The sequence below is a fragment of the Lentinus tigrinus genome, assembly GCF_003813185.1.
Source record: "Lentinus tigrinus ALCF2SS1-7 unplaced genomic scaffold L226scaffold_7, whole genome shotgun sequence".
Taxonomy (NCBI): domain Eukaryota; kingdom Fungi; phylum Basidiomycota; class Agaricomycetes; order Polyporales; family Polyporaceae; genus Lentinus; species Lentinus tigrinus.
Genome location: NW_027137916.1, coordinates 854,891 through 876,697, shown reverse-complemented (window position 1 = coordinate 876,697; position 21,807 = coordinate 854,891). Strand labels below are relative to the sequence as shown.

The following is a 21,807-nucleotide window of genomic DNA, read 5'->3' as shown; positions in this document are numbered from 1 at the left end:
CGTGTGCAGCATGATTAATGGAAGGGGGTATCGCAGCGGAGGCGGCGGGTAGAGGGACGGAGGTGTCTCATCAAAATACAGTCGTCTGGTCTCCCAGATATTCGAGTGCGTTTCCCGAGCATGACAATGATTCACGCCATTGAATAAGGGAGAGATACACAGGTATAACCATCAACAACGATCTCAAGAGACGTCTTGGATACTGATACAGACAAGCCGTCACGAATCCGGTTGATCATCACCGCAAAGTCTACGCCATCCTACGAGCCATCTCGTTATCATGCTCAGCTGTGATGTACGCATAATCCGCCACTTCCACTGGCCAATTGATGACCTTGGAGAGATAGAGCGGGTACCGCACCGAGCCCGCTTCTCCCGCCCAGTCGAAGTCCACAATCCTAACTCTCTTGTCCATGTCCTCTTCATCTCCGGCGGTCGGGTTCGTAATGATAACATTGCCCAATCGAATGTCGCCATGCACCATCCCCTGATCGTGCAGCAACTTCACCGCACGCTTGACAGCAGCGAGCGCGCCAGCAGGAAGGGCGCGCTCGACAATGCTATCAAGCATCATGTGTGCGTTCATGCCCTCGACGTACTCCATCACCACCATCTTGCGAGAGCCGCATCCGTTACGTTCGGGCTCGGAAAGCCATATGTCGCCATAGTATAGTAGCTGAGGAGCCAAGCCGTGCGATGCAAGGAGCCTGTGAGCGGCTGCTCCGTAGCGCTCGACAAACTTAACCACTATTTGCCGCCGAGCACCTTCACATTCGACGGCTCGGTAGGTGACGCAAGCCTCGGCGGTATCCTTGAGGTAGGCGACATACTTAAACTTGATGACCCGCTCGCCATCCTTGTACGCAGTCGCCAGAGGGAAGAAACGTGCGACTTCGTCCGAAGGTTCCTCGAGCTCAGAATAGAAAGACCGGAGCCGAGCGAGCGCAGTTCCAAGCGCATAGAAGACGCGCGCTATCCGATGTGCATGTGCGTCGTCGTTCACCCGGTCGTGTGCAAGCCAGATGTAGTCCGTGAAACGATGGACAATCACAGCCCCCGTGAAGATGGCGCCGCATATGATGACGTAGGGCCCTGCCACACCGATCACGAAGGAAGGACAGAAATACGCTGTAAGAAGGTCCTGATGTTCCGTCAGAGAAGCCGAATGAGTGAGGGAGATGACGGCACTCACGTTCTGGTTCCTATCAGTCCAATGCTGAGCATACGAGAAAGACCCTTGAACTGAGCCGTCACCACCAAACCCGAGCTCGGCCTTCTCCTCCACTATGGCCAGACCTGCAACGCCGAAAGGTGCAGTTTTGCGGCTGTAGCTGATCATATGATCAGCCGACGTCCGATTCTTGTTGACGAGCTGGGTGAAGGTTGCGGAAAGGAGGCGACGGAGGAGGGGAAGACGGTTGACTGGCTCCGGATACGGTCTGGGCCGCAGAGGGTGACTCCTGGGTAGTGGCATTGAGGGCGTGCTGCAGCTCCTCGACCTCGGCGTGACTCTCGTGGTACGCCGCCGTGACACGGTTAAGCTGGGCGATGAGGTCGATCCGCTCCGTGGTGCTCGTCTTCAGGTCCGATGCGAGGGTTTCGGCCATGTGCTTCCAGTGGCTCCCCTCCGCTGCGTCCTCGGTGTTGTGCTTGAGCTCGGTGAGCTGCTCGTAGCACGACTTGAGCTCCTGTGTCTTCTGCTCGAGCTCCCGGGTCTGACGCTCAGTGGTGATCTCCAGACGCTCCGTCTTGGCCTAGGGGATGGAGTGAGCAAGGGCGACGTGCAACAGAAAGGAGCACGACATACCTTGTACACAGCAGCCTCACGCTTCGCGAGGTTCGCCTTGTCCTGTTCACGGTCCGCCTTGTCCTTCTCGTCTGAGGCGACCCGCTCGAGGTCCTTGATCTTGGCCTTCAGCAGCTCCACCATCTACCACATGTCGATGAGTACATGACCATCACAATTACGAATAAGCGTACCTTCGCGTTCATCGCGGCGAGGCTCTCCTTGGCAGCGAGGGAAGTTTCCACCCGGGTCTTGGAGGCGTTCGTGGCAGCGAGCTCAGCCTTGATCGCCTCCCGTTCCTCCGAGGATGCCTTGAGCTCGTCCTTCTGCTCCGCGATCATCGTGTCCTTCTCCTTGGCGTCGTTGCGTTCGGCGGTGAGAAATTGTACCAGCTCGTTGACCTTTGCGTTGGCTGCAGCAGCATCTTGACGGGCAGCGATGACCTCTGCCTCAAGTGCCGCGACCCTAGCCTTGAACGCCGCAAGAGTGACCTGGGAAGAACGTGAACATGACAATAGAACACGTCAGAGTAAACACAAACCTCCGAGTGGATATGAACCGTGCTGAGATAGCCCTTGACCTGCGCGAGTTCGTCCTCCTTCTTGCCGAGGCGGGCTCCCGTGTCAGCCGCGACAGACCGAGCGCCCTCGAGAACCGCACGAATGTCCTTCAGGTCAGCCGCCTGGCCAGAGATGAGCTGCTCGTGGGACACACAGCCGGGACAGGCAGCGAGGACGGCGGAGGTGGAGGTGGAGACGAGGTCGGCGTGCAGCCACTGCGTCGAGGCCCTGAGTGTGATGACCCAGAGGGCGACGACGGCGAACACGCGCAGTGGCTGGAGGAGTTCAGTCGAGCAGTCGACGAAGAGTGTGTTAAGTTCGCCAAGTTGAGGACGGAAGGTGCCGGTGGAGAGCCGGACGTGGAGGAAGCCGAGTGCGCGGAGGCCAGCGAGGGAGGTGCACTTGTAGACGGTGAAGATGAAAGCCGCCAAAGTGATGCCAGAGAACTTGGTGATGGTAGACAGAATGAGCACGAGGCCGAGGACGAGGATGATGACCGCAAGTGTGGGGATCGCCAGGGTCAGCGAACCCGGGTTGTGTCCAAGGAGTCGACCGTCGACCGGGGCCTCGGCGAGGAGGGCGTGGAAGAGGATGGTGAGGATGAACGCAAGCATGTTGAGAGCAAGTAAAGCACTGGCGATGGTGTTTGGCTAAAGCAAGTCGAGAACAACGAGAGCAGGGAGAAAGCAAGAGGTGAGAGAAAGGAAGGGCTCGAGAACAGGCTATACCCAGGAGGAGGCTGACCGCACGATCGAGCTGACCGACCTGGAGGATGACACGCACTCTTCCGTTGGAACAATATGACATACCGTTTTTCAATCGGGACTGACCAGTCTTTCGGCGAAGTCAACGTGGTGCATACGCTGAAGAGGTCCCAATTGCAGGCCTGGTGGGGTAGCATAACATCCTGCGGTCCGCTGCGGAACACGCTGCTGGGCAGCCTGAGGAGGGACTGACCTCGGGGCACGTTGCAGCATCTCCCTCTCATGTCGCCCTTCCAAGTCTCGTTGATATTGTTGGCTCGACCAGTGGTTGGTAGTGGTATGATGTTGAGTGGCACTGTGTAAGTACGGTCACTCGTCACTGTCTCCAGATAAGATTAGATGGATCGCTCGACGCCGTCGGCATTTCGCGCGAGTCCCGAGTCCCGTCATGGTCCGCCTAGCAGGAACGTAGCTTCATTCACCACTAGCAGCGCACCACGGTCCGTGCCCAAGGTCACTGAAGTTATTCAACCGTCGCAGCCCAGAGTCTCTTTCAAGTATCGGCTCTGACGCTCGCCGGGCTAGGCGATCCCGGCGACTGACCGACGACCGTGCGCTCGACCGTCTCGTTAACCACTGCGGCCCTGCAAGTCTAAAGCTTAAAACCTTATTTTCATGACGAATTCGCTAGGCGTCGGTTCGCGTCTGTCAATACAAACAGTACAGTAAGTTGTAGCTTGCACCAGGCGCCTTCGAGCTTCAGCTTCAGCGCTCTCCCCCACTCACCTACTCCGAGTCGGAATCCGCCGGGACACAATGCCCAGGCCGTAATACTAAGTAACTGGCTGTTAAGTACACGAACATGTAGCTCCGAGTCCTTCCGACCGACCTCGACAAGCCGGGAGGCCAATCGCGCAAAACCGGGTAGCATAAGATATTCATGCGTTAGCCAAAATCAATCGTCAGTACCCCGGCCACTCAAGCTCAAGCACAAGCACAAGGAAGGCAAGCACTCTATGTACTAGTACAGTACTGTACAGTACAGTAGCACGAGAGGTACCGGCAGCAGACGTAGCGATGACTCGGGACAATGGGGCATACACATGTACAGTAAGCAGTGGTAGTGGCAACACAAACATGTACAGTACGCGTACGTATGTAAGAAGGAAGATACTTATACGACAAGATTCCATGGGGTTGGTTGGTTGATACATATATCGGGGCGGGGAGGAAAATACTGGGGTTGCTAGTGCGGCCGGCGATCGAGGCGACGACGGTCCGCGTCCTTTTCTGCGTGCGTGCATGGATCCCCTCCAGGTGGGCGTGAGAGAGAGGGAACGTAAGTCTATCCTATCTATCCTATCCTATCCCGCCGTCTGCATGCACGCATCGCATGGCGCGCACACGAGCAGACAGACGGGAGAACGAGCAGCGGAGGAGGTGGTAAAAGGGAAGACGGAAGAGGTCAGAATTGAGAAAGAAGTCAGTAGCGGTGCAAGATAGGGGATACCTATACGTATAATAGTGGGCGAGACAGCGAGCGTGTGACAAGCAAGACGATAGATACAGGAGAGGGTGAGGAGCACTGAGCAGAGTCCAGGTGGGGGTGTCTGGCAGTCCGCGCGGGGGGGCGAGATAGGGCGTTATTAAATACATTAAGTGAGAGATGCAGGTGGTGATTGCTGCAGTTGCGGGTCCTTCCTTGCTACACTGCGCGAACGAGGCTCGTCAGCACGAGCCCAACCAAGCGGGAGATCATCGAGAGGAGACACACCTTTCCGAGTTATATAAAACACATATATACTTGACGATACTTCAGTTTTTGTACCGGGCTTGCCAGAAGCCCGTCGTACATTTTGGCGTCGTCCCACTCAGCAGGTCGACGTTCGCGGTCATCTCACCGTCGCTGCCGCTCTGGAGGGCAGCCTGGGCAAACGCCGTCGTAGGCGAGGTGCGCGCACTCGACGTGGTCGATGAGAGCGTGCGACTCTCCTCCCCATCAAGCTTCCAGATGGAGGAGATACCGCTCGAACGCCCAAGAGAGCTGAATGACGAGTTGCTGCTGGCCTTGCGCATCCCGCGGCCGCTCGTCGAGCCCGGCGTGAGCGGTGCGGAGAGGGAGACCGACGTGGCCGTGCTGGGAGTCAGCACATAGTGCGCGTCCTCGGAAGACCCGTCGAACGAGAGCTCCGCAGAGGACGACGAGGTCGGGGACGGAGACTGGGACGGCGAGTGCACAATGTCCTGCAGGAAGGACGGCAGCAAGGTCGACGAGTGCGGGCTTGTGCCAAAGCCGCCGATGGTAAGGCGCGCCGGGAACGGAGCGTGCACGTGGTGCGGGCGTCCTCCAGATGTCTGGTATATGGGTGAAGCTTGCTCCGGGAGCGGGAGCGGGGGCAAGATGGGGGACGACTGAAGGCTGTTCGTAACGCTGGAGTTGCGAGTAACAGGGTCAGATTCGAAGAAACGGGTCGCGTGGGGAGGCGCGCTGGCAGGAGGTAGGAGGTCGCGGTGGGGTCCGGGTCCGTGGGCAGGGGACTGCGTGGGGACACCGTTGAGGTCGAGCGCGTTGAACTGCGTCGCAAGCACGTTGGCCAACAGGGCGATGCGTTCGGCCTGGACCGTCGCGGAGATGGAGTCGCCGTTGCCTTCGGCATCTGATGGCAGGGACAGAGTTGGTTAGAAGCCGGCACGCAGATCGCAGCGGAGAATGCAGACAGCACGTACATGGGAAGCACGTCTGGCAAACCTTGCGGCGGCGCCAGTTGTGGTAGTTGCACTTGCCGCAGACCCAGTCGCCCGGCTGCTTCTCAGCGACGCCCTTGTTGCCAGTGTTTATGATCGGCGGATACTGAGAAAGAGGTCACGACGATGTCAGCCATGACTCGAAACACGGTATGTTGCCAAGGAATGGAACGGAGAATGGAAACGAACCGTCATGAGTGCAGAGTCCATGGGACGGATCTGGCATGGCTCAGGGAGCGGTTCGTTATCCGGCCAGTACATGACGCAGGGCGCGAGGGGGTCGCGCGAAATGTTGCGGACCCTGCCGCCGACACTAAGAGCGCGTCCGGAAGGCGTGAGGGGCGGGTACTGGGGCGGCGGGGCCTTGGTCGGCATCTGGGCCTGGGCAGCAGCGAGTGCGTTGGAAGCGGCGTGGAAGGGGTATGGGGGCGCATACGGAGCTGGACCCGAGGGTGAGAAGGGGGTGGTGGACAGAGGCGTGTGCGGGGCGCTCTGGGTGGCATTGAAGCGACCGGCGAATCTGGGAGACGGATTGGCGAGCGTAGCGTGGGAGGTGTCTACGGGAGGCGGAGCAGGTATGCCAGCACGAGGACGTCCACATGCGATGCAGATGGTGTTCCGTCTGCGAGAGTGTGAGCGGCGTTAACAATGGATAGAGGGATGGAACGTACTGGAAGTTATGGGCGCTGCAGGCGGGTGAACCACACCTGAGAAGAATGTCAGTCGGGCGAGAGCGGGACAAGGTGGAAATACGAACATCCAGTCCCCGGCGCGGAAGCTTGTCTTGGGGTTTGGGGGGTTGCTGGAGAGGGTGAATGGCGGAGAGGGGACGGGTTCGCCAACGGGACGAAGCTGGATGGGCGGGCGGAGGGAGAAGGCCATGTCCGGGGGGAGGGTGCTGCTGCGACGGGGCTGCTGCATGTCACGGGCCTAGAGGGGAGATGAGCGGGAGGAGCGGGAGGAAAGGCGAGAGATCACGTACAGGGAGATCTGGGCCCGGGCGGCGCAGAAGGAGGAGGTCGGAGTCGGGCACGGGGTGGAGGGCGAAGATGTCGCAGGAAAGGGCGAGAGAGGCGCGCGCCTAGAGAGGAGGATCAGTCGGGGAAGTACATGCTTTGAGACTGATTGAACGTACGTCCTGTACAGACGGGAAGACGGCGCAGAGAGCGGGGAGAGGAGAGTCGGGCTGGAGGAGGAGAGGAGACGGAGGGGGCAGATTTAACTGGGAAAGGCAAAGGCAAAGGGTGAGTGTGCGGAATGCAGATAAAGGCGGTATTCGTCATACCTGTGAGCAGGCGTGTAGAAACAGGTTCCAAAGAAGGTCCCTGGGGGTGTTGCGGAGGTTCGCGAGCTGGTATGGACGCCAAAGAGAGTCAGGAGACAAGGAGCGGCGGGGGAGGAATTTAAGCCACGCACACGGACGACGGGCGAGAGGACGGTCGCTAAATTTTCTCGGGAGGGGAGATTCGGAGACTCGGGACGCAAACGACCGCCCCGGGAATGGATCGGGGCGTTGTTCGGCCGTAGGGCTGCAGCGAGCGAGGGCGGGTAGGTGTCCATGGGGGCGACAGGCGTGCAGGGAGCACGCGGGGGCACGCAGCCTGGAGGAGCACGCGGGGGCGGGGGGAGCAGAGAAAAGACGGCGGGGTAGGGAGAGTGGGCTGGTTAGATGAACATATAATACGGACGGAGGAGGCTGTTGGACGTGGCGGGGGTGGAGGGAGAAGACCTGGGATCGTCGCGAGGGTCGTGGACGTTGGCAAGCAGCAGCAGCTCTGCGAATGGACTCTATATCGCCAACCCAGCCTGCAATTTTCGCCCGAGCCTCGTCGCTGCCACCGCTGCCCCTCTCCGGCAAATCCTCCACAGAGCCCCCCACCCGCCCTCTGTCCCCGGCAGCTCGGCCTCCATATTTTCCGTCTCCGGGCCCCCGGCGCCGTCTTCCCTATCCGGGCAGCCCCCCGCACGTCCCCCCGGGCTCTCTGCTCTCCCGCCATTCCGCCAACTGACCGACGCGTCCAACTTCCGCTGCTCCCGCTTCCCGCCGCTATCCCGCCGTCCTCTCCCGCTTTGGAAGCCGTGACGTACACAGATAGATAGACGCGTCCCAGATAAGATCTCTCTCCCAATCAGGCAGGAGCGCGTCTGGGCGCCAAGATCCGTCGCGAAATCATCGCGGCCGCGTACTCTAAGTCTGTCGCTGAATTACTACTAGACGTGCTTGACTTGGCCTCTCCCTGTCCCGCCCACCATGTCCCTCAAAGTACCCAAAGCACAAAACATACAGCTCTTCAAAGAGGGCTACAAGGTTCGTTCCCATTCTCCAATACAGCACACCAGCATCCGACCCGTCTTTTAGCATCTCTCCGGGCTCGAAGATGCCGTCCTGCGCAACATCCAGGCCGTCGCAGAGCTCTCCGATTTGGTCAGGACAAGCTTCGGCCCTAACGGTACGTCATGTCCATCCTCTCCCCTCACTCCCATCCGTCCAAACACGAAAGCCAGGTCGCAATAAACTTGTCATCAACCATCTGGGCAAGCTTTTCGTCACCTCCGATGCTGCTACGATCATTCGCGAAATTGAGGTCGTCCACCCCGCCGCCAAGCTCCTCGTCATGGCCTCACAAGCACAGGAAGCTGAGGTCCGTTTCCCTAATCCCCTCATCTCGCGCATTCCATATACCCTTCACCGAGCCGCCCGAGCCTCAGAGTGCTCTCCTTCGAACGACAACCCTTGTGGATAAAACAATGCTAACATGATACTGCTACTAGATGGGAGATGCAACAAACACCGTCATGATCCTCGCTGGCGAGATGCTCAAGAAGGCCGAGCACCTCCTCATCATGGGCCTCCATCCCAGCGAAATCATCAAGGGCTACGAACTCGCTTCCGTCAAGGCCCTCTCTGAACTCGACAGTACGTCTCCCTCTTCCCTTCCCGCAGCCCAACTGTCTCCATGACCATCGCACCACCAGACCTCTCAACATCATCCCTCCCTTCTCCCCTCACAAAGTCCGCCCTCGCCACCGCCCTTAAGCCTGCAATCGCATCAAAACAGTACGGCTACGAGGACCAGCTCGCCGACTACGTCGCCGAGGCCTCCCTCGCTGTCATGCCCCCAAACCCCAAAAACTTCAACGTCGACAACGTCCGCGTCGTCAAGATCCTGGGTGGCAGCCTTTCCGGCAGCAAGGTCGTCCGCGGCATGGTCTTTGGCCGCGAACCTGAAGGTCAGCTACCCTTGCCGCTCGTATCCGCGCATAGACTCATCTGCGCCGCGCAGGTATCGTCAAGAATGTAAAGAAGGCCAAGGTTGCAGTCTACACCTGCGGCCTCGACATCGCCCAGACGGAGACAAAGGGCACCGTCCTCCTCAAGAGCGCAGAAGAGATGCTCAACTTTACCCGTGGCGAGGAGCAGCAGCTCGAGAAGGTCCGTCCCTTCTCTCTCCCCACACTCACACGCGCTCATAACCACCCCCTCTGCAGATCTTCCAAGAGATCGCCGACGCGGGCGTAAAAGTGATCATCGCCGGCTCCTCCGTGGGCGAGCTCGCGCTGCACTACCTCAACCGCATGAACATCGCCGTCCTCAAGGTGCTCTCCAAGTTCGAGCTCCGCCGCCTCTGCCGCGTCGCCAACGCCACGCCCCTCGCGCGCATGGGCGCGCCCACGCCCGAGGAGGCCGGCTTCGTCGACGTCTTCGAGACCACCGAGATCGGCGGCGACCGCGTCACCGTCCTCCGCCAGGCCGCGCCCGGCGACCCCGAGTACTCCGCGAGCGACGCCGAGAAGACGCGCACCGCGACGATCGTCCTCCGCGGCGCGACGCAGAACCGCCTCGACGACCTCGAGCGCGCCGTCGACGACGGCGTCAACGTCATCAAGGCCCTCATCAAGGACCCGCGCCTCGTCCCTGGCGCAGGCGCGACCGAGCTCGAGCTCGCCAAGCGCGTCGAGGCGTACGGCGCCGGGCTCAAGGGCCTCGCGCAGCACGCCGTCAAGCGCTGGGCGCAGGCGCTCGAGGTTATCCCGCGCACGCTTGCGGAGAACGCCCTCGGGGGCTCGGAGGGGAACGAGGTCGTCAGCAGGCTGTGGGCGAAGCACGAGGGGCCTGGGGGCGCGGTCTACGGCGTCGATGTCGAGGTGAGTGTTTGTATTTGCAGCGACCACGCGCTGGGTGCTCACCATCTCGACTCTGCAGGAGGAGACGGACGGGACGCTGTCGGCGACGGAGCGCGAGATCCTCGACTCGCTCGCCGCGAAGCAGTGGGCGATCAAGCTCGCAACAGAGGCCGCGACGTCCGTGCTCAGCGTCGACAGCATCATCATGAGCAGACCGGCAGGAGGCCCCAAGATACCGCAGCAGTCTGGCAACTGGGACGAGGACTGAGGACTGATGAATCGATGATCTCCCGAGAGTGACTGACGTAGACACTGTGATACAACTTGTACAACCACTGCCAATATTCATACTTGCTTTTTGCTCGCACTGACGCACACGGAGCGATAAGCAGCGGATATTATATGCAATATATTCCACATCTCCCTACACTAATGACTACGAGACGACAAAGCAGAGCGACGACAGACCTAGAAGTGGATGGGCTTGTCGTACGCCGCCATCGCCGCCTCCTTGAACGCCTCGCTGAGCGTGGGCTGTAACGCGCATTGTCAGCACATCCACTACAACCCCACCAATAAGAAAAAAAAACAGGACGTACGTGGGCGTGACATGTCCGGGCGATGTCCTCTGCACTAGCGCCATACTCGACAGCAAGGACACCCTCCGCAATCATCTCACCAGCGTTGGGGCCCATGATGTGCACGCCGAGCACGCGGTCCGTCTCCGCCTCAGTCAGGAACTTGACGGTGCCCTCGGTGTCGAGGTTCGTCTTCGCGCGCGAGTTGGCCGCAAAGGGGAACTTGCCGACCTTGTACTTGACGCCCGCGGCCTTGAGCTCCTGCTCGGTCTTGCCGACCCAGGCGACCTCGGGGTGCGTGTACACGACGGACGGGATCGCGTGGTAGTTGACGTGGCCGTGGCCCTTGGCGATGTACTCGACGGCGGCGATGCCCTCCTCCTCGGCCTTGTGCGCGAGCATGGGCCCAAAGGTGACGTCACCGATGCACTTAATGCCCTGCACGCTCGTGTTGAACTGATCGTCAATCACGACGCGGCCCTTGTTGTCGAGCTCGACGCCGGCGGCCTCAATGTTGAGCCCCTCGGTGTATGGCCGGCGGCCGACAGCGACAAGGACGACGTTCGCCTCGAGCTGCGGATTGCGTTCGTCAGGGGCTGGAGAACTACAGCGAAAGCATACGATACGTACCGTCTCCTCCTTGCCGCCCTTGGCACTCTCGGTCTTGATGTAGACCTTGCCGTCCTTCTTCTCGGCCGACACGACCTTGGTGTTGAGCATGAACTTGAGGCCCTGCTTGCTGAGCGAGCGCTGGAACTGCTTACTGCATCATCTGTCAGCATCCCCGACCGCGCGCAAAGAGCAGAAACGCAACATACGCAATCTCCTCATCGATACCCGCACCACCGATGCCGCCCAAGAACTCGACGACAGTGACCTGCGCACCGAGACGACTCCACACGCTGCCCATCTCCAGACCGATGATACCACCGCCAATGACGACCATCTTCTCCGGGACCTCCTTCAGCGAGAGCGCACCAGTGGACGAGACGATTTGCTCCTCGTCGATCTGGATGGCACCGCCAGGGAAGGGGGCCACCTCGGAACCGGTCGCGATGATGATGTTCTTCGCCTCGACCTCAGTCTCGCCGCCGTCGTTGAGCTTGACAGCCACCTTGGTAGGGGAAACGAAGGACGCGGTGCCCTTGATGTAGTCAACCTTGTTCTGCTTGAAAAGCACCTCGATACCCTTCGTGAGACCAGTGACCGCGTCCTCCTTTGCCTTGAGCATGACAGGGAGGTTCAGGGACACATTGCCGACTGCGCGTTGAACGCACGAGTGTTAATGGTGGACTGCTTGGGCTGGGAAGAGAAACGCACCATCAATACCCCTCCGCTTGGTGTCGTGCTGCGTCTGGTGGTATATGTGCGAGTTGTTGAGCATGGCTTTTGAGGGGATGCAGCCGACGTTGAGACAGGTTCCACCGAGTGAGCCGCGCTTCTCTATGCATGCCGTCTAGAACCGCAGACTACAGGTGAACAGCCGTACGAGAAAGAGAGGCATTTAGAGACGTACCCGCAGACCGTGTTGCGCGGCCTTGATCGCGGCCACGTAGCCTCCAGGGCCTTCAACGCCATCAGCATGTCACGCAGCATACATGCGACGCGCAGACTCACCTCCGCCAATAATGATAGCATCGTAAGGGTCCGAGGGGGTAGCGAGACCGCGCTGCTGCTGCCAGCGAGTGACCTGGGCGCTGCCTGCCTGACGCAGGCGACGAGCTGCAGCCTGCGCAATTCAATTAGTGCGCTGTGCTTCTAGAGATGTGGAAGCATACGCACTCGTGACGAAACCTTCTGAACCTGGAGCATGGTGAGGGATGGAGGGAAAGGGAGATTTGGCAGGAGGACGCGACGAAACCGAGCCAATGACACACTCGCCAATAGACGCTCGTCGGCCGACCCGTGCTCGTCCCGGGGCGTGCCGTGTCTTGAGCCAATCAGCACGTCTCTTTCCACTTGACGAGCCACTGGTCGCACCATGGCCTGCACGTACGTCCTATAATCAAGCCAAAATGCACCACACGGCGTACTCTTCAAGCGCGAATGACTAGGGCACAGTATGCAAACTTCAAAGATTACAATATAAATACTACCTCACTACCTGAACGCACTCAGATCCACGTCCCATTATACCCCATCCTGAGGATGTGTTGCATAAAACTATCTCCGTCCGCAACTGGGACCTCGTCCCAGTCAAGATACCTCAGTCTGTCAAGTCCATCGATGACTCCGCTCTCCTGCAGGATGATCGTCATCGCAGCTCGAGCTCGTAAGAGGGCAGCGTCCGGCAGGGGGACGCCCCTGATAGACCCGTCTGGCTGAACATCCTCTAGCAGCTGGGTGTATGGGCTATAGCGTGAAGCCTCGTCGGCCAGTGTATGATCTTTAAACTCGGCAGCCAAGTCATCCGCGTTCACGTCCACCCTGTACTCGAGTGCACAACGGTGCGGTAGCGGTTTGGTACCTGGGGATAAGCGTCGGTTGCGCCTATTGCGAGCCTGAGTCCACCGGCGTGCATGGCCCCTCTCTAGACGTACCTCTGTGGGCGCGAGACAGCCGAAAAGACCAGTGAATGCAAAGTGGACATCAGGATGGACAAGATAGGTGTTCTGGGGGACGTTGGCTTGGGCCTTGTCCGCGGATATCGGCGAGCACTCGTAGAGCCGCCGAAACAGTTCAGCGGTGGTCGACAAGGACTCCGTCTGGAGAACGCATCAGCTGCATGAGCGCGAGGCAAGTGACTATGCTGCTCGCCTTCGTCTGGTGCACCTCATCCACCGCATCGAATATGCGCACAGGGACGAGCGCCCTGACAGGAGCATCGCAGCCCTTTTCCCGCGCGTCGGGTACGACTCCATGGTCGATTGTACCACACCGAGAACATCATACCATGTCTGGGAGAAAAACATTTGGAAAACATTTGAATAAAAGATTGACTTTATGACGCATGTTCTCGGGCCAAACATGGGGAAAATCGGACGAGAACATTGACAAAGTTCGTCATTTTGTTCATCGGATGTTCTCCCCGTAAACATCAAAAGAAGAATACAATTGTTTTTAGACAGTTTGTGCCGACAGCTGCCGAATAACATGCTGACATCATCTGTGATGCATGCTACATGTTTGCGCACGTAACATTGTGATAACAAAGGTGCCAGACATTCAAAATGTTATGATCGCAAGCAAGGTGAATGTTCTAATGATGTTTCCCTGCCGAGCATGCGTAGAAAGGCCAAAATGTTATTCACCTGATTCCTCTCGGAACTTCGTAATAAATATCTCATCAACATTCCGACTATTTCAAGGATGTTCTTGAGCAAAACAATCATATAAGACGGTATTAAAAGGTGAATTGTTATCAGGAAGTTTTCCCCATGTTTGGCCCAAGAACATGCGTCATAAAGTCAATCTTTTATTCAAATGTTTTCCAAATGTTTTCCTGCCAGACATGGTATGATGTTCTCGGTGCCACTCGAGCAGCACGTGAAGTTGTCTCGCAACAGAAACTAAGAGACATCCAGGGGATATGGTGGGCTACGCCCAAGACACTGACCTCCTTCCTCGTCTAATCGAATTCGATATAATATGGGTCCTCGATCGATTCTGGCAGTCGGGTCCCCGTGTGGGCCACAACTGCAGCGTGAAGTAAATGAGCAACACGCGATGATCATCATCAATAGCAAGGATGATAACTGACAGGGCCATAGTGCATACGCAATCCATACCGTGGCGAGGTGCGACAGCCTTGTTGCCTGCGTATGGAGCGGTGCCTCGACGGGGACCTCGGCGAAGATCTGGTCGGCGTCTTGGACAGCACAAGCGCATACCGCGGCACAGATGACAATTGCAATTCGCGTCCACAGTGTCAGACCAAACCAAAATTCGCGTCCTCTGGGACATTACAATATTGACGGCACGCAAGCGGCAGTCCCCGTCCGCTCTTTGGTCAAACTATGGTCGGTGCGTGAAAGTCTCGCTGAAGGTTCCGATGCGAGGAATCCGAGGATCACATCATCGAAAGAGTCCAAATACTACACATACCATCACAACAGACGGAGACACGATTTTGAGTCTGTTCGTCAAACATATGGGCCGCTCGCAAACAGTGCTGGTTTGACCTTGATTCCGCAAGCTCAAACATAGATGACAAGCAGCCCCTCCGCCACTCGCCACTCCGCCGTCGCGCCGTCCACGTCCAGCGCACGCTCGCGCTTCAACGTCAACGCAGAGCGCCCGCTCTCCTCTCCATCTTGCATGTGCACAGAACGTCCAGAACTGGCGAAGAGGGCGAGAATGTCCGCATCAGACGCCGAGAGGTCGAGGTCGAGCGCATAGCCGACTGAGGCCGAGGAGGGCTTTGGAGGTCTCGAGGGAGCGGCGGATAAGATAATCCTGCGAGGCTCAATGTCGAGCGTCGTGGACGAGATGCTGGTCCGGGTCTGTCGGCGGAGAAAGTTGGGAATGAGATGCCGGCGATTGAGGGGGAAGTTGGGTTCAGGGTGTTGAATGGCAGGGAGTGAGGCGAGTGGTCGCCGGGGTACGGTCCAGACGCAGAAGAGGTGCCAGTGGTTGTCAGATAGCAGCGGACAGCGAAGACGGGCGAGACAAGGATGGAGATCGCAGCGGCGGCATGTGGTCCGCAAACAGACCAGAGGCACGATAGCAGGCGGAAACAGCGCGAAGACATTGGTCGATTCACCAGCGTGGCCGCAGCGTAATATGGGATGTGATGATACAGTCAGCCGTAACAACGTAACAGACAGCGAAGAGAAGGGAGGTACGCACGAGGTGGGGCACAGATAGCGCAATGCGCAGGCGGCCGTCGGGGGTGCGGGACCAGCTCAGGCCTGGAACCTCGGCTTGCGGGGTAGAAGGTGCCGCAGGCGAAGTCGAAGTTGGGGTTGTATAAGCAGAGGACTTCTTCAGTATGCCTTTCGGTGGAGCAGCGGGAGTGGAGGTTGATGCCGGCAGCTCCTCAACGAGTGGTCTGCTTGAGGAGGTGGAAGCAGTGGGAATGGGTGTTGTGCCCTGTAACAGGGAAGTGGGAACAAGGACAGTGCGCGGTTTGAGCTTGCCCTTGGACGTGATGTTGGGCGTCCCGATTTGGCGGGAGAGAAGGAGAGAGTATTGTGCCTCGATGCGTTGGAAGGCGAGTTCTGATGCGTGCACGTGTATCAGCATTTAGAACAGAGATGCGTGGGGGGATGATTCAATTGGAGTGGTATCGCGCGAGAAGACGAAGAGAGGAAGGGGGATAGGACATACCAATCAGGAACGTCTTGAACTCTGCCGAGCGAAGGGCGCGCGACTTGAGAGATGAATTAAAAATGCAGTCAAAGACGACTGAGGGCTTGCCAGCTGTTGGGTACGCGACGGATCAGAGGCGAGCGGTCGGGGATTGCGGAGAGACGCACCCTTGTCTGTATCAGGACGGGGTTCCGAGACTATGACAGGGACGAACCACTGCAAAGCCTGATCTGCATCTACGGGGGTGCTGTCGGACATGGCACGTTCGATGGCCGCATCGCTTCCGTCCGGTGGGGGCGGGACATTGGCATCCCATGCGATGTTGACGAAGACCTTGAGGCCCGCGGGAATGGTGATGGGTGCGGCATCCTTTGTGGGCAAAGCTGCGGAGTTCTGGGTGGTAGACTTTACGCAGAAGCCAGGCGAGGGCGCGAGGTCGACTTTTGTGGTTGCGGAGGCCATGGAGGGAGGATGAGAGCGTATGTCGAGATTGCGATTGGCGGAGAAAGCGATCGAGGGGGTGGCAGTGCCGATTGTCTGAAAATTCAATCTGTGGGAAGGAAGCAGCGAAAGACGAGCCAGGACAGAGTCACACTGACAGACCCAAGGCAAGAGTCCGAGCGAGACACGTTTGCTGCACCGAGTCTCTGGCTGCCACCTCTCCTCCATCCACATCCCATCCCTTGCCTCGTCTCCCTCTCTCATCGGATTCAGTATGGCCTCCGAACATAAAACCCCAGCCAAGAGCCCCTTCAGATTCCGTACGTCTGCCCGACTCATTCTCGCGCGCTCTGACTCACCTCCCCGCCTTTTTCTTTTCCTCATCGCCCTCCAGCCCTGCCTGACCACGACATGTACCGTGCAAGCAAAGACAATGTCACGCCCGTGCCCGAGGACGAGCAGAAGATGGAGACCTACATCCAGGACCGTCGGGTCATCGGCGTGCGTCTCTTTCTCTTCCTATCAGTCTCACTGCCCCTCGTCCTTAGCCTCACATCTTATCTTCCCCGCCCCGATCCGCCTCTTCCCATCCCTCTCCGCACCGCAGTACGACCCCCTCGTCCAACCAGCGCTTCTCAGACACGAGATCGTCTCTTCCCAGCGCTCCCTCAACACCATTGCCTCCGCCCGCTTCGCGGCCGCCAGGATATTGGCTGGCCGCGACGACCGTGTCCTCGTCATCGTCGGCCCATGTTCCATCCACTCCGTCGCACAAGCGATCGAGTACGCCCAGCTCCTCAAGTCCAAAATGCCCGAATGGAACAACCTCCTCATCGTCATGCGCGCCTACTTGTACGTTCTTCCTCCTTCCTTTTCTGTCTCCTCATGCAGCGCACTCACAGAACTCCTGCAGCGAGGTGATTAATTGCTCCGTCCGTGTCTTGGCTTCCTTCTCGCCTCTCACACGCTGTGCCACCAGAAACCACGGACGACCGTCGGCTGGAAGGGGCTCATCAACGACCCTGACATCGACGGTTCCTTCAAAATCAACAAGGGCCTTCGCCTTGCCCGCCAGCTCTTATGCGACCTGACAGAAATGGGTGTCCCCGTCGGCTCAGAGTTGCTCGATACCATTTCTCCACAGTATATTGCGGACCTCATTTCCTGGGGTGCCATTGGCGCACGCACGACCGAGTCCCAGCTCCACCGTGAGCTTGCGAGCGGCGTCTCCTTCCCCATCGGATTCAAAAACGGCACGGACGGCAGTGTACGTTCCCTGTGTGCTCCCTTCGTTGTAATGCAAGCGACTCACCCGCGATGTTTACTTCCTTGCCACGACGGGATTATTGCATTCTAGATGACCGTTGCTGTTGATGCGATGCGTTCGGCCTCAAATCCGCACGCCTTCATGGGTGTCACCGAGCAAGGTCTCGCCGCGATCGTCAAGACTCGCGGGAACCAGGTACGCCTCGCCCCAACCCCAGATCTCACCTCGCCGCCATACGCTGACCTTCGCTGCAGGATGTGCACGTCATCCTTCGTGGAGGCACCAAGGGCCCCAACTACGCCGCCGAGCACGTCAAGGTCGCCGCCTCTGCCATCGAGAAGGCGCGCCCGACGCATCACCCGTCCATCATGATTGACTGCTCTCGTGCGTATCTTCCTTACCTCCCCTCCTTTCCCCCGAGGTCGCACGGCTCATCTCTCACGCAGACGGAAACTCACAAAAGAACCACATGAACCAGCCCAAGGTGCTCGCCGACATCTGCACCCAGCTCGAGGCCGGGGACCGGAACATCACCGGTGTCATGATCGAGTCGCACATCAACGCCGGGCGGCAGGACGTGCCCCCCGAGGGCCCCCAGGGGCTCAAGTACGGCGTCAGCATCACCGACGCGTGCGTCGACTGGCAGACGACCGTCGACATGCTCGACAGCCTGAACGTGGCCGTCGGCAAGCGCCGCGAAAAGCTGCTCGAACTCGGGTTGAGCCAGCCTGCGCGTGTTTAGGGTGTTGGACGCTGCTGCTTGGCTTATTATGTATGAGACTGACTACTAAAGTACTGGGAAGTCGGAGCGTGTGTAGCGATAGCGTTGCGTTGTCTTGCTGTAAGCGGTTGTTCCAGTTGTAGTCTTAGAACGAGATCTATGCTTTTCTTGCTCTACTCTGCTATTCGCGAACTTCTCGGGTGCGCCGGCCCGGCCCCGGCAATGAGCCAGAGGCCCGCGGCTGGCAATGGCCGCCACTGCAACGTATTCGTCTATGGTCAATCATGCATTGCACGTATCCTTCTCCTTCTCAATTTCTTCTTGGACGCGCAATATGAAGGCGTCATCTTTGTTACAGAGTGCGCTGAAGCTCTGCTACTTCCGGCAGGCTGCGGCAGTATGTACTCGTACTGGCAAGTGCCGCGGGTGGGCCTCTTCAAATTGACAGTAATGTATGCACCATGTCACCGGCATTGGTCTCGTCTCAAAGACTGGTCAGTCCCGATTGAAAGTCGGTATGTCATTGTCTTGTTGAAATGACATCTTGTCAGCTTCCAGGTCAGTCAGCTCGATCGGGCGGGCAGCCTCCTCCTCGGTATCATCTGGTCCTCGAGCTCCTGCTCTCTCTCTCACCTCTTGCTTTCTCCCTACTCTCGTTGTTCACGACTTGCTTTCGCCAAACACCATCGCCAGTGCTTTACTTGCTCTCAACATGCTTGCGTTCATCCTCACCATCCTCTTCCACGCCCTCCTCGCCGAGGCTCCGGTCGGCGGTCGACTCCTTGGACACAACCCGGGTTCGCTGACCCTGGCGATCCCCACACTTGCGGTCATCATCCTCGTCCTCGGCCTCGTGCTCATTCTGTCTACCATCAACAAGTTCTCTGGCATCACTTTGGCGGCTTTCATCTTTACCGTCTACAAGTGCACCTCCCTCGCTGGCCTCCGCGCACTCGGCTTCCTCCACGTCCGGCTCTCCACCGGCACCTTCCGTCCTCAACTTGGCGAACTTGGCACACTCTTCGTCGACTGCTCGGCTGAACTCCTCCAGCCACTGCGCGTGTTCGCCGTCGTCGCCCTCTGGATCATCGCACTCAGGGCCTCGACGCAGTGGCTGCACGCAGAGCTCGTCTCCACCTCCACCTCCGCCGTCCTCGCTGCCTGTCCCGGCTGTGTGTCCCACGAGCAGCTCATCTCTGGCCAGGCGGCTGACCTGAAGGACATTCGTGCGGTTCTCGAAGGTGCTCGGTCTGTCGCGGCTGACACGGAAGCCCGCCTGGTCAAGAAGGAGGAGGAGCTCGCGCAGGTCAAGGGCTTCGTCAACGGTGTTCATATCAAGTCGGATGTTCGTGCTCGTGTTCGTGTCTTCCGCTCTCGTACTCACATTCTTCACAGATTACTCTTGCGGCGTTCAAGGCTAGGGTCGCGGCACTCGAGGCAGAGGTTGTCGTTGCCCGTCAAGATGCTGCTGCAGCCAACGCAAAGGTCGACGAGCTGGTACAATTGTCGGCCGCCGCACTCAAGGACGCCCAGGAGAAGGACACGATCATTGCGAAGCAGAAGGACGAGCTCAAGGCATCCTCTGAGGAACGGGAGGCGATCAAGGCTGAGCTCGCTGCCGCGAACGCTTCGAAGACCCGGACGGAAACCTCCCTCGCTGCCAAGGAGAGCCTCGCCGTAATGAACGCGAAGGTACGTTCGTTCGTGTTCTGTGATGGCCATGTACTCATGACATGTGGTAGATGATGGAGCTGCTCAAGGCCAAGATCAAGGATCTCGAGCGGGTCGCCTCCGACGAGAAGGCCAAGGCGGACCGTGAACAGGACAAGGCCAACCTCGCGAAGCGTGAGGCTGCTGTGTACAAGGTATGCCGTGCTCCTTTCTATTGCACTTTTCCCTTGCTCACTCAATCCCCTAGGCCAAGACGGAGCGCCTGGAGATTACCACTGAGCGTCAGACCCGGGAGCTCGAGCAGAAGACACACGAGCTCAAGTCGTGCGGCAAGCAGCTCACCGAGCTCAAGCACAACACCGAGGATGCAGCGGAGGCGAGCCACTGGAAGTACGTGGCCGAAACCCTCGCATCGGACCTGAAGGAGAGTACCACGGAGCGCATCGAGATCCTCGCCCAGCTGAACCGTGTCAAGGCGGCGTACCACGAGAGTCACGCCGAGGTTCAGGAGCTGCAGCACGCCCTCCAGGCCACCAAGGAGTCCTCCTCTGCGGCCCAGACCGCATCCGGAGCTAGTCCGAGTCAACCGTCTTCCCCATCAGCAGCGCAAACATCCAACCGGATGGATGAGCAGACTGCGTTTGGGAAGGCGTGCGACACTCGCGTGCGGTCACTGTTTGCACGCGAGCACTACGCTCAGATGGATGCGGCCATGGAGGCCAAGGAGCGGGAACTCGCCGCCGCCCACGAGGAGATCGCCATGCTGAAGAAGGCACTCCAGGGCAAGGGCAAGACCTCAGCTCCCACTTCGGCGGCCAAGAAGGCCGTCACTCAAGCTCGGACGCCGACTCGCACGAAGTCTGCCAACGTGAAGGCGGCGGACAAGGAGAACGCTGTTCCTCGCACTCCATCCAAGTCGGTGCTCTCTTCGGTCTCGGTCTCTCCCCTGCGCAGGGCCGTCGCCACTCTCAACATGCCCAGCATGCCTTCGCCGCCGCCTCATCCCTCTACCTCTCCTAGCACGACCTCTCGGATCCCGCGGTCTTCTATTCCGACGCTCACTCGACCTCCTCTTGCTCGTCTCCCGAGATAGGCGGCTGGTCTCATAGCCTCCAGCGGTAGCGCTCTTCTACCGCTCCTTGCTGAGGCGTCCGTCGCTCGCTCGTGTTCCCAGACGATGTCACATACAGGTCTTCGTCCGCCAGGCCCTCTCCCGGCCTCATACAGGCACCTGGTCAGAGCAACATCCTCAGAGACGCTCACATGGCAACGCCATCGACCTCCTCGCCTTGGCCTTCTTCTCGGCTTGCATCATTATACCCCACGTCCCAGCACATACACAAACCATACACAACAGGCTTCGGACAGCATACGGTTTCGGACAGCATACGGTTTCGGACAGCATACGGTCTCGACAGTCTCGGATAGTACCCAGGTCTCGGTTAATAGTCGTCAAGTACGGCCGTCTCGGTATAATATGTACTAGTATAATCTTTACTGTAGTCCCTCTTTCTTCCCTTCCTCCTCTTCTCTCCGCATCACCTCCATCTATCTCGGGAGACACCGCTTCGACACCTCCATCCCTCCACCCGCCGCCTCTAGTTTCTGGCCACCCACCCACCCCTCCCACTGCTCCTTCCATTTCACGCTCCCCTTCGCCTTCGCCTTCAGGCTCCCCAACTCCAACTCCCGTCCTCTCCGAGAGCCTCCGCTGCTATACCCCCGTCCATTAATCCCGCTTGCACATAGTACATATATCCCTTACTCTTCCCCTCTCCTTTTCCCGGCGTTCCTTTTGCACAGGACTCGTATAGTTTCGGATAGCTAGCAGGATCGATACCAGTATACCTACCAAGAGTTGACGTATTTATATAGAAAACCCCCTTAAACCCTCCACATCCTGACTGCGGCCGAAGCGTTGCGCATGCATAGTCTCAGGGACTCGCGTCCTACATACGT

The 21,807-nt window shown here is 58.6% G+C and overlaps 8 protein-coding genes across 8 annotated transcripts; 3 read left to right on the top strand and 5 right to left on the bottom strand.

The window, feature by feature from the left end:
• Positions 1 to 250: 250 nt before the first annotated feature.
• Positions 251 to 1,339, bottom strand: L226DRAFT_459785 (uncharacterized protein; the record flags this gene model as incomplete). The annotated part of the gene is made up of 2 exons (XM_067675545.1): positions 251 to 1,141; positions 1,193 to 1,339. The coding sequence occupies 2 exons, from the start codon at positions 1,337 to 1,339 to the stop codon at positions 251 to 253; spliced, it is 1,038 nt and encodes a 345-aa protein (XP_067537673.1).
• Positions 1,120 to 3,060, bottom strand: L226DRAFT_359736 (uncharacterized protein). Its single transcript, XM_067674214.1, has 5 exons — positions 2,328 to 3,060; positions 1,981 to 2,277; positions 1,808 to 1,930; positions 1,193 to 1,754; positions 1,120 to 1,128 (listed from the first exon to the last, which is right to left on the bottom strand). The coding sequence occupies exons 1-4, from the start codon at positions 2,958 to 2,960 to the stop codon at positions 1,344 to 1,346; spliced, it is 1,464 nt and encodes a 487-aa protein (XP_067537672.1). The 5' UTR covers positions 2,961 to 3,060; the 3' UTR covers positions 1,120 to 1,128; positions 1,193 to 1,343.
• A 1,517-nt stretch (positions 3,061 to 4,577) lies between these two features.
• Positions 4,578 to 7,465, bottom strand: L226DRAFT_359666 (uncharacterized protein). The gene is made up of 10 exons (XM_067674213.1): positions 7,212 to 7,465; positions 7,081 to 7,146; positions 6,931 to 7,017; positions 6,778 to 6,876; positions 6,553 to 6,725; positions 6,467 to 6,502; positions 5,985 to 6,417; positions 5,778 to 5,901; positions 4,825 to 5,707; positions 4,578 to 4,760 (listed from the first exon to the last, which is right to left on the bottom strand). Exons 1-9 carry the CDS (start codon positions 7,353 to 7,355, stop codon positions 4,866 to 4,868), a joined length of 2,004 nt encoding a protein of 667 aa, XP_067537671.1. The 5' UTR covers positions 7,356 to 7,465; the 3' UTR covers positions 4,578 to 4,760; positions 4,825 to 4,865.
• A 397-nt stretch (positions 7,466 to 7,862) lies between these two features.
• L226DRAFT_533102 (T-complex protein 1) lies at positions 7,863 to 10,348 on the top strand. The gene is made up of 8 exons (XM_067680386.1): positions 7,863 to 8,103; positions 8,155 to 8,245; positions 8,301 to 8,437; positions 8,568 to 8,712; positions 8,772 to 9,026; positions 9,080 to 9,228; positions 9,285 to 9,941; positions 10,000 to 10,348. Exons 1-8 carry the CDS (start codon positions 8,047 to 8,049, stop codon positions 10,186 to 10,188), a joined length of 1,680 nt encoding a protein of 559 aa, XP_067537670.1. The 5' UTR covers positions 7,863 to 8,046; the 3' UTR covers positions 10,189 to 10,348.
• Positions 10,341 to 12,310, bottom strand: L226DRAFT_483442 (dihydrolipoyl dehydrogenase; the record flags this gene model as incomplete). The annotated part of the gene is made up of 8 exons (XM_067677009.1): positions 10,341 to 10,454; positions 10,520 to 11,071; positions 11,129 to 11,261; positions 11,317 to 11,758; positions 11,819 to 11,954; positions 12,015 to 12,064; positions 12,116 to 12,227; positions 12,281 to 12,310. The coding sequence occupies 8 exons, from the start codon at positions 12,308 to 12,310 to the stop codon at positions 10,389 to 10,391; spliced, it is 1,521 nt and encodes a 506-aa protein (XP_067537669.1). The 3' UTR covers positions 10,341 to 10,388.
• A 2,149-nt stretch (positions 12,311 to 14,459) lies between these two features.
• L226DRAFT_533101 (uncharacterized protein) lies at positions 14,460 to 16,370 on the bottom strand. Its single transcript, XM_067680385.1, has 4 exons — positions 15,916 to 16,370; positions 15,767 to 15,859; positions 15,287 to 15,657; positions 14,460 to 14,940 (listed from the first exon to the last, which is right to left on the bottom strand). The coding sequence occupies exons 1-4, from the start codon at positions 16,208 to 16,210 to the stop codon at positions 14,635 to 14,637; spliced, it is 1,065 nt and encodes a 354-aa protein (XP_067537668.1). The 5' UTR covers positions 16,211 to 16,370; the 3' UTR covers positions 14,460 to 14,634.
• Positions 16,371 to 16,600: 230 nt separating this feature from the next.
• On the top strand, positions 16,601 to 18,198 carry L226DRAFT_521724 (3-deoxy-7-phosphoheptulonate synthase; the record flags this gene model as incomplete). Its single annotated transcript, XM_067678719.1, has 7 exons — positions 16,601 to 16,690; positions 16,716 to 17,041; positions 17,103 to 17,106; positions 17,169 to 17,456; positions 17,547 to 17,651; positions 17,711 to 17,840; positions 17,903 to 18,198. The coding sequence occupies 7 exons, from the start codon at positions 16,601 to 16,603 to the stop codon at positions 18,196 to 18,198; spliced, it is 1,239 nt and encodes a 412-aa protein (XP_067537667.1).
• A 433-nt stretch (positions 18,199 to 18,631) lies between these two features.
• On the top strand, positions 18,632 to 20,941 carry L226DRAFT_569300 (uncharacterized protein; the record flags this gene model as incomplete). Its single annotated transcript, XM_067684281.1, has 5 exons — positions 18,632 to 18,671; positions 18,729 to 19,522; positions 19,573 to 19,869; positions 19,920 to 20,042; positions 20,096 to 20,941. 5 exons carry the CDS (start codon positions 18,632 to 18,634, stop codon positions 20,939 to 20,941), a joined length of 2,100 nt encoding a protein of 699 aa, XP_067537666.1.
• Positions 20,942 to 21,807: the final 866 nt, after the last annotated feature.

Excerpts from the sequence above, each read along its gene's own strand:
- L226DRAFT_359736 (XM_067674214.1), bottom strand. The coding sequence starts at position 2,960 with ATGCTTGCGTTCATCCTCACCATCCTCTTCCACGCCCTCCTCGCCGAG. Across the intron at positions 2,278-2,327 it reads CGGTTCATATCCACTCGGAG|GTCACTCTTGCGGCGTTCAA; the intron begins GTTTGTGTTTAC and ends CGTTCTTCCCAG. Across the intron at positions 1,931-1,980 it reads TCGCCGCGATGAACGCGAAG|ATGGTGGAGCTGCTGAAGGC; the intron begins GTACGCTTATTC and ends GACATGTGGTAG.
- L226DRAFT_359666 (XM_067674213.1), bottom strand. The coding sequence starts at position 7,355 with ATGGACACCTACCCGCCCTCGCTCGCTGCAGCCCTACGGCCGAACAAC. Across the intron at positions 7,147-7,211 it reads TCCTCTCGCCCGTCGTCCGT|CTCGCGAACCTCCGCAACAC; the intron begins GTGCGTGGCTTA and ends CGTCCATACCAG. Across the intron at positions 6,877-6,930 it reads TCTTCCCGTCTGTACAGGAC|GCGCGCGCCTCTCTCGCCCT; the intron begins GTACGTTCAATC and ends CCTCCTCTCTAG.
- L226DRAFT_533102 (XM_067680386.1), top strand. The coding sequence starts at position 8,047 with ATGTCCCTCAAAGTACCCAAAGCACAAAACATACAGCTCTTCAAAGAG. Across the intron at positions 8,438-8,567 it reads CACAAGCACAGGAAGCTGAG|ATGGGAGATGCAACAAACAC; the intron begins GTCCGTTTCCCT and ends TACTGCTACTAG. Across the intron at positions 9,229-9,284 it reads AGGAGCAGCAGCTCGAGAAG|ATCTTCCAAGAGATCGCCGA; the intron begins GTCCGTCCCTTC and ends CCCCCTCTGCAG.
- L226DRAFT_533101 (XM_067680385.1), bottom strand. The coding sequence starts at position 16,210 with ATGGCCTCCGCAACCACAAAAGTCGACCTCGCGCCCTCGCCTGGCTTC. Across the intron at positions 15,658-15,766 it reads GTTCAAGACGTTCCTGATTG|AACTCGCCTTCCAACGCATC; the intron begins GTATGTCCTATC and ends TGCACGCATCAG. Across the intron at positions 14,941-15,286 it reads CGCTATCTGTGCCCCACCTC|ACCCGGACCAGCATCTCGTC; the intron begins GTGCGTACCTCC and ends CTCCGCCGACAG.